Source organism: Aquarana catesbeiana, linkage group LG12 (assembly GCF_042186555.1).
Source record: "Aquarana catesbeiana isolate 2022-GZ linkage group LG12, ASM4218655v1, whole genome shotgun sequence".
NCBI lineage: Eukaryota > Metazoa > Chordata > Amphibia > Anura > Ranidae > Aquarana > Aquarana catesbeiana.
In genome coordinates, this window is record NC_133335.1 from 201528734 (window position 1) to 201540907 (window position 12174).

General features: G+C 38.9%; 1 protein-coding gene across 2 annotated transcripts; it reads left to right on the forward strand.

Annotated features, from left to right (window-relative positions):
- Positions 1 to 5982: 5982 nt before the first annotated feature.
- LOC141113421 (uncharacterized) lies at positions 5983 to 8548 on the forward strand. Of its 2 annotated transcripts, XM_073606491.1 has the most exons (3): positions 5983 to 6536; positions 6819 to 6980; positions 7035 to 8548. In XM_073606491.1, the coding sequence occupies exons 1-3, from the start codon at positions 6075 to 6077 to the stop codon at positions 7482 to 7484; spliced, it is 1074 nt and encodes a 357-aa protein (XP_073462592.1). In that variant the 5' UTR covers positions 5983 to 6074; the 3' UTR covers positions 7485 to 8548. The 2 variants fall into 2 exon arrangements, with proteins under 2 accessions (XP_073462592.1, XP_073462591.1); XM_073606490.1 differs by having other exon boundaries at positions 6819 to 8548.
- The last annotated feature ends 3626 nt before the right edge of the window (positions 8549 to 12174 follow it).

The following is a 12174-nucleotide window of genomic DNA, read 5'->3' on the forward strand; positions in this document are numbered from 1 at the left end:
ATGTATTTTTTGCTTCAAACACTACTTACCATCATTGCAATATAGTGTGAATGTCCCCTTTTTATCCTCACACATGCTGGATTTTTTTCCTGTTTTTTGTCATGCATGTATATTTTCCTTCAATAACCTTCCCAGCATGAAGTGATGGGAACATATCCACCTAGTCTACTCATTTGGAATGTATTTTGTTTGAGTGTATTTAGTTTGCTGCTAATGAGCAATTATCTAGATTTCACAACCCCCCCCCCCACCTAAACTCACTCCAAATAGTTTGCTGCTAATGAGCAATTATCTAGATTTCACAACCCCCCCCCCCCCACCTAAACTCACTCCAAATAGTTTGCTGCTAATGAGCAATTATCTAGATTTCACAACCCCCCCCCCCCCCCCACCTAAACTCACTCCAAATAGTTTGCTGCTAATGAGCAATTATCTAGATTTCACAACCCCCCCACCCCCACCTAAACTCACTCCAAATAGTTGGCTGCTAATGAGCAATTATCTAGATTTCACAACCCCCCCCCCCCCACCTAAACTCACTCCAAATAGTTTGCTGCTAATGAGCAATTATCTAGATTTCACAACCCCCCCCCCCCCACCTAAACTCACTCCAAATAGTTTGCTGCTAATGAGCAATTATCTAGATTTCACAACCCCCCCCCCCCACCTAAACTCACTCCAAATAGTTGCTGCTAATGAGCAATTATCTAGATTTCACAACCCCCCCCCCCCACCTAAACTCACTCCAAATAGTTTGCTGCTAATGAGCAATTATCTAGATTTCACAACCCCCCCCCCCCCACCTAAACTCACTCCAAATAGTTTATCTGCTAATGAGCAATTATCTAGATTTCACAACCCCCCCCCCCCCACCTAAACTCACTCCAAATAGTTTTTGTTTGCTGCTAATGAGCAATTATCTAGATTTCACAACCCCCCCCACCCCCACCCTCGTTAAAATTTGCTGGAATGTTCTGTGGTGTTGATTTGTCTAAAGCAAATATATGTGGCACTTTGCAAAATGCATGTGCACTCTACAAGTGCATTTGTTCCAGTGCTTTAGTAAATGAGCAGAAGCTCTGCTGATTTCCATCATCAAATCATATGCAAGCCTCAAAGTGTTTTCATTAATTGCCCTTGCATGTGATTGTGTACTCCTTGCAACATGAATGCCTTTTTACATTACCTCATTTACTGTAAGCTGGTTAGCAACTGCACCTGCAGAGTGCGACAACTGCAGTCTTGTAGCCTTTTTAGTCCCTAAATTCCTGCGTGTCCTCAAAGTAATCTTTTTTAGGGATTTCACAACCCCCTAAAATGTAATCAATGTTCCATCAGAGGGGGTGAGCAATCTGATAAGTGTGCCTTTCCATATTAGTTATTCCAGAACAATTAAATTATTGAATGTTATACTGATGCTGGGGAATAATGTTTTTAATTGTCTAATTTTCTTGCAATGTTAGCTTCCAAATTAATTGATTTTGGTTTTCTTTTTTGATTTCCCAGTTTCCTTCAACGCCACAGGAATGGCAGACTGTGGCATCCCATTTTGCCAGCCGTTGGGACTTTCCCAATTGTGGAGGGGCTATAGATGGGAAACATGTCCACATTGTGCCACCACCCCATTCGGGGTCATATTATTTTAATTATAAGGGGTTCCACAGTATTGTTTTAATGGCGGTGGTGTCGGCACACTATGATTTTTTATATGTGGACGTGGGGAAGAATGGCCGGATGTCGGATGGAGGAGTATTTGCCCAGACGGAGTTCTGCCAGCGTCTCCAGAGTGGTGGCCTGGGATTGCCACCTGATGAGGATAACGTGGAAGGACTCCCCTTTGTCTTCATTGCCGATGAAGCCTTCGCTCTCAGCAAGCACCTCATGAGGCCATTCCCCCAAAGAACACTCACCCCGGAGAGGAGGGTTTTTAATTACCGGCTGGCCAGAGCTAGAAGAGTGGTTGAGAATGCGTTTGGAATTCTGGCCAGCCGGTTCCGCCTGTTTCAAACAGCCATTAATTTGGCGGAATACAAACTTAATTTTATTGTTTTATCGTGCTGCATTCTGCACAACTTTTTAAATAAGCATGCTCCAAATTATATAGGCACAGTTGGGCCTGAGGCCGGACAAATAGAAGCCAACCTTCCAGGCCTGGATACTGTCCGTACTGGCTTGGCCCCCCAAAGTGCCCGTCAAGTTAGACAGCAATATGTTAATTATTTTATGGGTAGGGGGGCCATTGCAATGGGCCAGGATATCTAATTTTTGACAATAAAAAAATTATTGATGAAATCTTGCATTATATTTATTGCTTGCCTTTCTTTTGGGCTGTCTCCTAGGTTATGGTCGAGCAGTTGTAGTGCCAACTGTATTGTAATTTTAAATGTCAAAATAAGCTCCATTGCCACTGTAAACAACTTTTTTACAATTATAACTAAAATGATACTGAGCCTTGAAATAACAAACCACACATTTATTTAATTCCTATAAGGAGATGTTTTTATTAATGGTTGTTATGCATTCAGTTCTGCATTTAGTATAAAATGTTCATTGACAAAAATAGAATGATATCTTAATAATGTAGCAAAATATAATTATATCTAAATATTTATACCTAAATCCACAAAAAAATATTTTTGGCTTTTTGATTTTCACAAACAGGCTTTTTTTTTGGTTTTGGGAAAATCAAGTTTTGTTTTGTGTTTTTTTTTTTTTTTTGGGTTTTTCAAGCAATTTTTGTGTTTATGTTTTTATTTTTTTAGCAAGTTATTTTTGTTTTTATTTTTTTTGAATAAAGTTTGTATATTTTTGTTTTTTTGGTTTTTTAAAATCAAGTGTTTTTTAATTTTTTTTTTTTTTTAATCATGTTTTTTATTTTTTTTTGGTTTTTTAAAATCAATTTTTTTTTTTTTTTGGTTTTTTAAAATCTATTTTTTTATTTTTTTTTTTTTTTTTAAATCAATTTTTTTTTTTTTTTTTTGGTTTTTTTAAAATCAAGTTTTTTTTTTTTTTGGTTTTTTTAAAATCAAGTTTTTTTTTTTTTTGGTTTTTTTAAAATCAAGTTTTTTTTTTTTTTGGTTTTTTTAAAATCAAGTTTTTTTTTTTTTTGGTTTTTTTAAAATCAAGTTTTTTCTTTTTTTTGGTTTTTTAAAATCTATTTTTTTATTTTTTTTGGTTTTTTAAAATCAAGTTTTTTATTTTTTTGGGTTTTTTAAAATCAAGTTTTTTAGTTTTTTGATTTTTTGTGTTTTTTTGAAAATCAATTTTTATTTTTTTGTGGATTTGTGAGGTATTTACAAGAAACAGCCCTCCTTTTTTACATTAGCTTAAACAGCCATTTATGTTCTGGCCAAAACAAAAAAGAGAAGGCCCAGAATGGGGTCAGCAAAACAGGAAATGAAGGACATGATTGATGTTTTGGGGTTTAAAAAAGGGCATTTAGATTCGACCCAAAACATCAATCATGTCCTTCATTTCCTGCTGCATACGATCCAGCCGATTCCGCATTTGATCGATCTCCCCATTCCAGGCCATGATTTGAGCAATTAGCCGTTGGGCACTGTCTGGGGTAAAATAGTCAGTTGGACCTAAAGTGGAATGAAAAAAAAAATATGTTTAGAAATATGCACACATAAGTTTACCTTACCATAAAGCTGGTGTCTCAGACACTGACCTGGTGGGGTGCCCATGTCGCAAAGTTCATTAACATCCTCGGGGGTGGCGCTGTTGCTTGACTCCAGCACAACCAGATCACCTAAAATAGAGTAGAAAAATTACATAAAATAAAAGGCAGCCATGCATAGATTACCGTAAGCTGGTGTCTCAGACACTGACCTGGTGGGGTGCCCATGTCGCAAAGTTCATTAACATCCTCGGGGGTGGCGCTGTTGCTTGACTCCAGCACAACCAGATCACCTAAAATAGAGTAGAAAAATTACATAAAATAAAAGGCAGCCATGCATAGATTACCGTAAGCTGGTGTGTCAGACACTGACCTGGTGGGGTGCCCATGTCGCCCACCTCTCCTTCCTCCACATCCTCAATGGGACTTGGGCTTATTTCCCAATCATGTTTTGCTTTGGGTTGGCTGAGTGATTTTTCCCCTATGTGAAACAAAAAATTATTTTAATCTAATTAGCACACAGATATTTTAGTACATAGTAATTTTCCAACATTTGTAATGAAGTGGTTTGTGTAGAGTTCCTATTTTACCTCAATATTTAAAATTTGAAAGACATATCGGATAGATAGATATCAATATCTCAAAATATAGTTAATAATCTTTTGATCTCTCTCTATATCTGGAACAAAATCTCAAACTATCTAACTAAATGTAAAGCCAAAAAATTAAGATAACTTCAAATCTTCAAAAAGAATGTTTTAAATTTCTATATCTATCTATCTACCTATCTCTATATTTCTCTCTCTCTATATATATATATATTTCTCTCTCTCTCTCTCTCTCGTTTATATATATATATATATATATATATATATATATATATATATATATATATATATATATATATATATATATAGTTAGATATATATATATATATATAGTTAGATATATATATATATATTTATATATATATATAGTTAGATATATATATATATTTATATATATATATATATATTTATATATATATGTATGTGTGCGTGTATATATATATATATGTATATATGTATGTGTATATATATATATATATATATATATATATGTATGTGTATATATATATGTATGTGTATATATATATATATATATATATATGTATGTGTATATATATATATATATATATGTATATATATATATATGTGTGTGTATATATATATATATATATATATATGTGTATATATGTGTGTATATATATATATATATATATGTGTGTGTATATATATATATATATATATATATATATATATATATATATATATATATATATATATATACACATGTATATATATGTGTATATGTATATATCTATAGATATGTAACTAACGAGGTTTCTTAAAAGATCGTTTAAAACGATGAAAACAAAAATCGGATAGGAAGGAAAAGCACATGGAGCAATATACAAGGTAATAAACACAAGATAAAAACACGACAAGTACTTACTTTTTTAAGAACTTTCCGGATACGTCGGTATTGATCCGGCTCCCTGAGTTTCAGGTCAGACCATCTTTTTCGCAGTTGGTCTTTGGAGCGCTGGACCCCAAAAGATGCCTGCAAAGTTTCCACCACCTTCGCCATTATTTTGGCCTTGCGCAAATTTGGCCGTGCGTACGGCCCATACTTCCCATCATAGTCGTCTTTGTGAAGAATGGCCACCATCTCCACCATCTCTTTAAAACTCATATTAGAGGCCTTAAATCTAGGCCTCACAGATTTTGTTGACGTTCCAGCCTCCGGGCTGTCTCCACTACCTGAGGTCGTCAACATTTCAGGTGTCTCCGCCATTCTTTAACTCCACTACGCGCCGTAACAAAAAATGGGCGGAGAACATGAGTTAAAATCGAACGTCAGGGGCGGGCGACGCAGGCGGAGTTTCACACATGCGTAGTGTATAAAGAGCCTTGCGCACGTGTCGTACGTACGTTCTGTGCGTCGAATTAGGGGGCGGAGAACATGAGTTAATTTCGAACGTCAGGGGCGGGCGACGCAGGCGGAGTTTCACACATGCGTAGTGTATAAAGAGCCTTGCGCACGTGTCGTACGTACGTTCTGTGCGTCGAATTAGGGGGCGGAGAACATGAGTTAATTTCGAACGTCAGGGGCGGGCGACGCAGGCGGAGTTTCACACATGCGTAGTGTATAAAGAGCCTTGCGCACGTGTCGTACGTACGTTCTGTGGTAGGTGATAGTGGACCTGGACGTTACAAAACGAAGGTAATTTTAGATATATTCTTTTTTTTTTTTTTTTTTTTTTTGGTTTTTATGGTCATGACTTTGTAGCAAGCGGCCTATATGGCTTGATAGATTGATGAGGCCTACATAGGGAGAAGATGATGAGGGGTTAGCCGAAACCTATAATAAAAGTGTTTTTTGTCTTGTGACTTCATCTTTTCCAGATATAATGAATCCCCTATTTAAGGATCCAGAGTTCCTTACATCTTTTATTTCCAAATATCGAGAGATGAGGAATTTGTGGGAGGTGAAACACCCTCAGTATTATGCTAAGCATGTGAGGAAGTCAACGCTGGAGAGACTTCTGGCCTTTGTCCAGGCGACCATCCCGGAAGCAACAATGGAGACATTGCTCAAGAAAATTGGGGGCTTGAGGAACATGTATAAGAGGGAGCATAAGAAGATCCAGGAATCAAGGAGATCAGGAGCATCAGCAGATGATGTTTATGTACCCAGGCTGTGGTACTACAATCAACTCCGTTTTCTGGATGACCAGAATGAAGCCAGGCCATCACTTTCAACCCTTCCCTCCACCCTTCCCTCCACCCTTCCCTCCACCCCAGCAGAGGCTGATGAGGAGCAAGCTGGGTCTTCCATCCTGGATGAACCAGATATGACCATCTGGAGTCAGGTAAATGATTTAAACAAATATTTACTGTACTAATATTAATGATGTTAACTGGATGTTCTAATTGTCTAAAATAATTTGGCACTCAAAATTGGGTATACATATCAATTGACAGTAGTGGCTAAATATGTTTGGCACCTGCTTGAAATAATTATGGTGTCTGATTAGACTCTTTTATTAAAGAGAAGTATTCACATTGAATTTGCTATTCATGAGAAGCAAACTGTGTGTCATTGATGAAGCCAAAAAAATATACTCAAACTATTGTCCTTTTTTTATACACAGGATGAGTCCATCCAGGAGGAATGTGGGGAAAGTGGAAGGCAGGAGGAGACCAGGCCCATGGACAGCCTGGAGGAGGCCGGATTCACCATCATCCTGGAGGAGGCTGGGCCCAGTGTCAGGCAGGAGGTGGCTGCTCCCAGTGAGGTGGCTGCTCCCAGTGAGGTGGCTGCTCCCAGTGAGGTGGCTGCTCCCAGTGAGGTGGCTGGGCCAAGCGAGGTGGCTGGGCCCAGTAGAAGCCTGACCGAATCCCAAGTGCCTCCCCTCCACCTTCCCAAAAAAAGGGCCAGGAAGGGGATGGTCACACAGGACGCATCCCTGCGCCTCATGCAAGAGGCCACCCGTTTTTTAAAAAGCCCCCCCGAAGCGGAAGAATCCTATGGCTGCTACTTAGCCAGCAGGCTTCTTCAGATGGATTGGGAGCAGCGCCTCATTTGTGAGCGCCTATTTGGGGAAACAATCCATAAGGGGCTGCAGGGCACGCTAACACAAAACACCCAACTACATGAGGCAGCCCCCCCTCCTCCTCCTCCTCCTCCTCCTCCTCCTCCTCCTCCTCCTCCTCCTCCTGCCACAACTGAAACACCAGAGCCACAGCCTCAAAAGAAGGCTACAGGGAAGGCTGCAGGGCAGCGTGGAGGAAAGGCTGCAGGGAAGAGAAGAAAATGATGACCTGGGTTCAGTCTGGTCTGACAGAAGACGCAGGCTGTTGTAGGACCACAGTCTGGGGACATCTAGATCATCTGCTGGTGCTGTTGATCTCTGGGATTCTTGGACCAGATTGTGCTCCCTCTTATATGGACTCCTCAAGATCCCAATTTTCTGGTACACCGACTTTTTCCAGCGTTGACTTCCTCTTTATTTTATTTTGACCATGAATAAATGGATATTTTTTGAGTTTAGCAAAAGACTTTATGTGTTTTCTTTGAAATCATTGATTTTACACACAATGTTAAATTAACAAGGGACAACAATCTCATTGAGTTTGAAAAAAAAACACACCAAAAATACATTACTAATGTTAATAATGTTCAAGTGGTAAGTCTTGAAAATCCAAAAAATTACGTAACCAAAAACGGTGCTTTGGGTTAACTTTATCTAAAAACTAAAAAATAAACACTATAAAAAAAAAAAAAAATAATAATGGGTTCTTTGTGTTAACTTTACAAACCTAAAAAAAATAAAAAAAATAAAAAAAAAAAAAATAAAAAGGGGAAAAAATATTATTAGTATGGAAACATTGTTTTAAAAAGGCATACTATATCATTCATGAGATCAAAGAGAAAAAGAATCCAGAAATCAGTTTGGGAGAACTCTGATTATGAACAGCAAAACACCTTCGTTCTTTAGAGCCTTCGTAAAGAAGAAATAAAATGCGCTGCATTGAACGATCACAGATTTTGCAGCGTGATGAATGTGCTACCTACAATACGAACACTAGTTTTACTAGACCGAGTGCTTCCGTTTAGTTTTTGCTTATGAGCATGCGTCGTTTTTTTGTCCGTCGGACTAGCATACAGACGAGCGGACTTCGGGGTCCGTCGTACTTACGACGTAAAGATTTGAAGCATGCTTCAAATCTAAAGTCCGTCGGATTTGAGGCTAAAAAAGTCCGTTGAAAGTCCGGAGAAGCCCACACACGATCGGATTACCAGCCACCTTTAGTCCGTCAGCGTCCGTTGGACTTTTGTAGACGAAAAGTCCGACCGTGTGTACGCGGCATAACAGGTTTTCTTCTAAGATTGCCCTATATTTGGCTCTATCCATCTTCCCATCAACTCTGACCAGCTTCCTTGTCCCAGCTGAAGAAAAGGGTAATGTACAGTGTTAGTTTTCTGCCACACATAGTGCTTTGCTTTTAGGCCAAAAAGTTCAATTGTGGTCTCATCTGACCAGAGCACCTTCTTCCACAGGTTTGCTGTGTCCTCCACATGGCTTCTGAGATTAAATTACACACAAGTGGATTCTATTTACTAATTTAGGTGATTTCTGAAGGCAATTGGTTCCACTAGATTTTAGTTAGGGGTATCAGAGTAAAGGGGGCTGAATACAAATGCACGCCACACTTTTCAGATATTTACCTGTAAAAAAAATTGAAAACCATTTATCATTTTCCTTTCACTTCACAATTATGTGCCACTTTTTTGTTGGTCTATCACATAAAATCCCCAAAAATATATTTACGTTTTTGGTTTTAACATGACAAAGTTTGGGAAATTTCAGTGGGAATGAATACTTTTTCAAGGCACTGTAGGTAACCAGGCAGTACTGGGCCTCCTCTGCCTCTGGGTACCAAAGAAATTGCATTTTCTGTTCTGTTCAGTTACCCTCTTGACTTGAATTTGACTTTGATTGCTCTCATAGTGTCTCAGATTTACTGGCTGTCCCCTCTTTACTCAGCATTACTCATTATTTTTGTGACTGCCTATAAAGCCTCGTACACCCGCTTAAATTTTCGGACGACTGAACATCCGTTTTTTGTGACATGCTAGTCTCATGTCGAAAGTGAAGAGGTTACTCACAATACAAACATTTTCCTATGACAGAATACAACATCAGAAGTGACGTAATGTGTTGAATAGCTTTGTATGTATTCTTTCCTTTCTGAGCATGTGTAGTCTTGCCCTTATGATTTTTTTTTTGTACTTTCGTATTTTCGTAAAGCTGTACTAATGAAATGAAAATGGGAAGTTGAGTTCACAATCATCCGACAAAAATGTTATAGTCTGCACATTGTCTGACGAAAAAGCGGAATCGGCTGTCAAAAGCACCATACTAACGATTCGAAAATTGCCAGACAGCTCGTCATACGAATTTTTCCATCTGATTATTGTTTTGTGTGTACGGGCCTTTAGGCTTAATACTGCTGGAATAAGGATTTTTCTTGAAGCTGTCCTCTTTGATTTTTGTATGTGCCTTTTGGAATCCTACACTCTAAACCCTCTGTCTTGCATTTTTCTCAAGATCTGCAATAAAAGGTAAAAAGACCCTTATGCCCTGTACACACGGTCGGACATGGATCGGACATTCCGACAACAAAATCCATGGATTTTTTCCGACGGATGTTGGCTCAAACTTGTCTTGCATACACACGGTCACACAAAGTTGTCAGAAAATCTGATCGTTCTGAACGCGGTGACGTAAAACATGTACGACTGGACTATAAACGGGGCAGTAGCCAATAGCTTTTGTCTCTTAATTTAGTCTGAGCATGCACTTTGTGCGGCGGATTTGTGTACACACAATCGGAATTTCCGACAATGGATTTTGTTGTCCGAAAATTTTATAGCAAGCTGTCAAACTTTGTGTGTCGGAAATTCCGATGGAAAATGTGTGATGGAGCCTACACACGGTCAGAATTTCCGACAACAGGGTCCTATGACACATTTTCCGTCGGAAAATCCGACCGTGTGTACGGGGCATTAGACTGAGCCTGAGTTTGTCCGTGTGCTTCTGGGACTGAATACGGGGCGGGCAGCTTCTGAACAGGTAAGAGAGATACAGTTTATTTCCAGCGCCCCCTTCGGACTTAGCACTACATAAGGTACTCGCTTATCTTACTGTGCAAACTGACATCTCTATTCCCTCCTATGCTCCCGGACCCAATAGCAGTTGTATTCAACACACTGCTTTTTCTATTGTGGTTTTGATATAAATGACACGTGGTATTTCCCAAAAAAATATGAGGAAATTTGTCAAAATTTGGTATCAAGAACAACTTTTTGAGTTCTGTTGTCTAAATATCTTTTTTAATAATTCAAAGTATCCAGGTAAATATTTTAAAGATAATTTTTGAACATTCTGTAATTACTGTCTCATAATTGACTCACTGCTTTTTTCCCCAGCAACTGCAAATGCATTAGACCAAAAAGAAGGACAACTGGGAAAGACAGAGAGACAGAGGTTCTCGGTTCCAAAAAAGAGATAGTCCATTTAAATAAGGGAAGGTTAGGATATGCATTATTATCTAGTGTGGTGCGGTGAGTATTTTGAGCCTTTTACAGCTTTGATTGTGGCTGTTTTGTAGCTTGTGTATCGATTATTGCTGTATTTTCAAGGCATTAGATGGATCAAAAGTGTGTGGCAAATCAGCAGCACCTAAAGCTCAAGTTCGGGTATTTTTTTTAGATTTTAATTAGAGTAGGGAAGAAATAGAACCTTCGTCAGAAAGAAACTGCTGTGTTCCCATTGGTGAGGTTTCTTTTCAGTTGTCTCTTTCTCTATTCCTGTTTGTGTCATGAGCTTGCCCGTCTTCTTCCACCTCTCACACCTTTCTATTTGGCTATCACTACAATGAGCAGCCTTATGCCGCGTACACACGACCGGTTTTGCCATCGGAATAAACTCTGAAAGTTTCTCCGACGGAATTCCATTCAAGCGGTCTTGCCTACACACGGTCAAACCAAAGTCCGACCGTCAAGAACGTGGTGACGTACAACACTTACAATGGGACTAGAAAAAGGAAGTTCAATAGCCAGTAGCCAAAAGCTTCCGTCTCGTATTTCTGAGCATGCGTCGTTTTTGGTCCGTCAGAACAGCATACAGACGAGCGGTTTTCCCGATAGGAATTGGTTCCGTCTGAAATATTTAGAACATGTTCCATGTTCCATTTCAAGGTCCGTCAGAATTTTCAAAAAAAAAAAGTCTGATGAGGCATACACACGATAAAAAGCTTCCGCTCGTGTGTACGCGGCTTTATTGATCATTAGAATGGAGTAGAATGTGGAAGTTGATGGGTCAGCTCTTGACACTAACAAGAAATTTTCCATATTTCAACACCTCAGGATTTAAGTCACCAGAGTATGCAGAGGAAGGATAAATGCAGACATTTTAAGACATTATAGCACTGCAACCTGTTCAGTACAATTGCTTATTTACAAGTTTACTTTAAAAACTTCAATACAGGGCACTTTTACCCCCTTCCTGCCCCTGTCAATTTTCAGCTTTCAGTGCTGTCACCATTTGAATGACAATTGCGCGGTCATACAACACTGTACCCAAATGAAATCTTTATAATTTTGTTCACACAAATAGAGCTTTCTTTTGGTCGTATTTAATCACCGCTGGGATGTTAATTGTTTGCTAAAAAAACAAAAAAAGACTGAGAATTTTGAAAAAATAAAAGTTTTTCTTAGTTTCTTTTAGAAAATTATGTAGGCTACACTGATTAGCACTGATAGGTGGCACTGATGGGCACTGATAGGCGGCACTTGTGGGCAATGATCGGCAGCACTGATGAGCAGGCACTGAAAGGCAGCACTGACTGGAATCACTGATGGGCACTGACTGGCATCACTGGTGGGCACTGTTGGGGCTGCACTGATAATCAGTGCCCTTATTATCTGTACAGGTCTCCCCT

Bases quoted from the DNA above. Each gene is read 5' to 3' on its own strand.
- LOC141113421 (XM_073606490.1), top strand. From the start codon at position 6,075: ATGAATCCCCTATTTAAGGATCCAGAGTTCCTTACATCTTTTATTTCC. The intron at 6,537-6,818 runs GTAAATGATTTA...TTTTATACACAG, and splicing joins ATATGACCATCTGGAGTCAG to GATGAGTCCATCCAGGAGGA.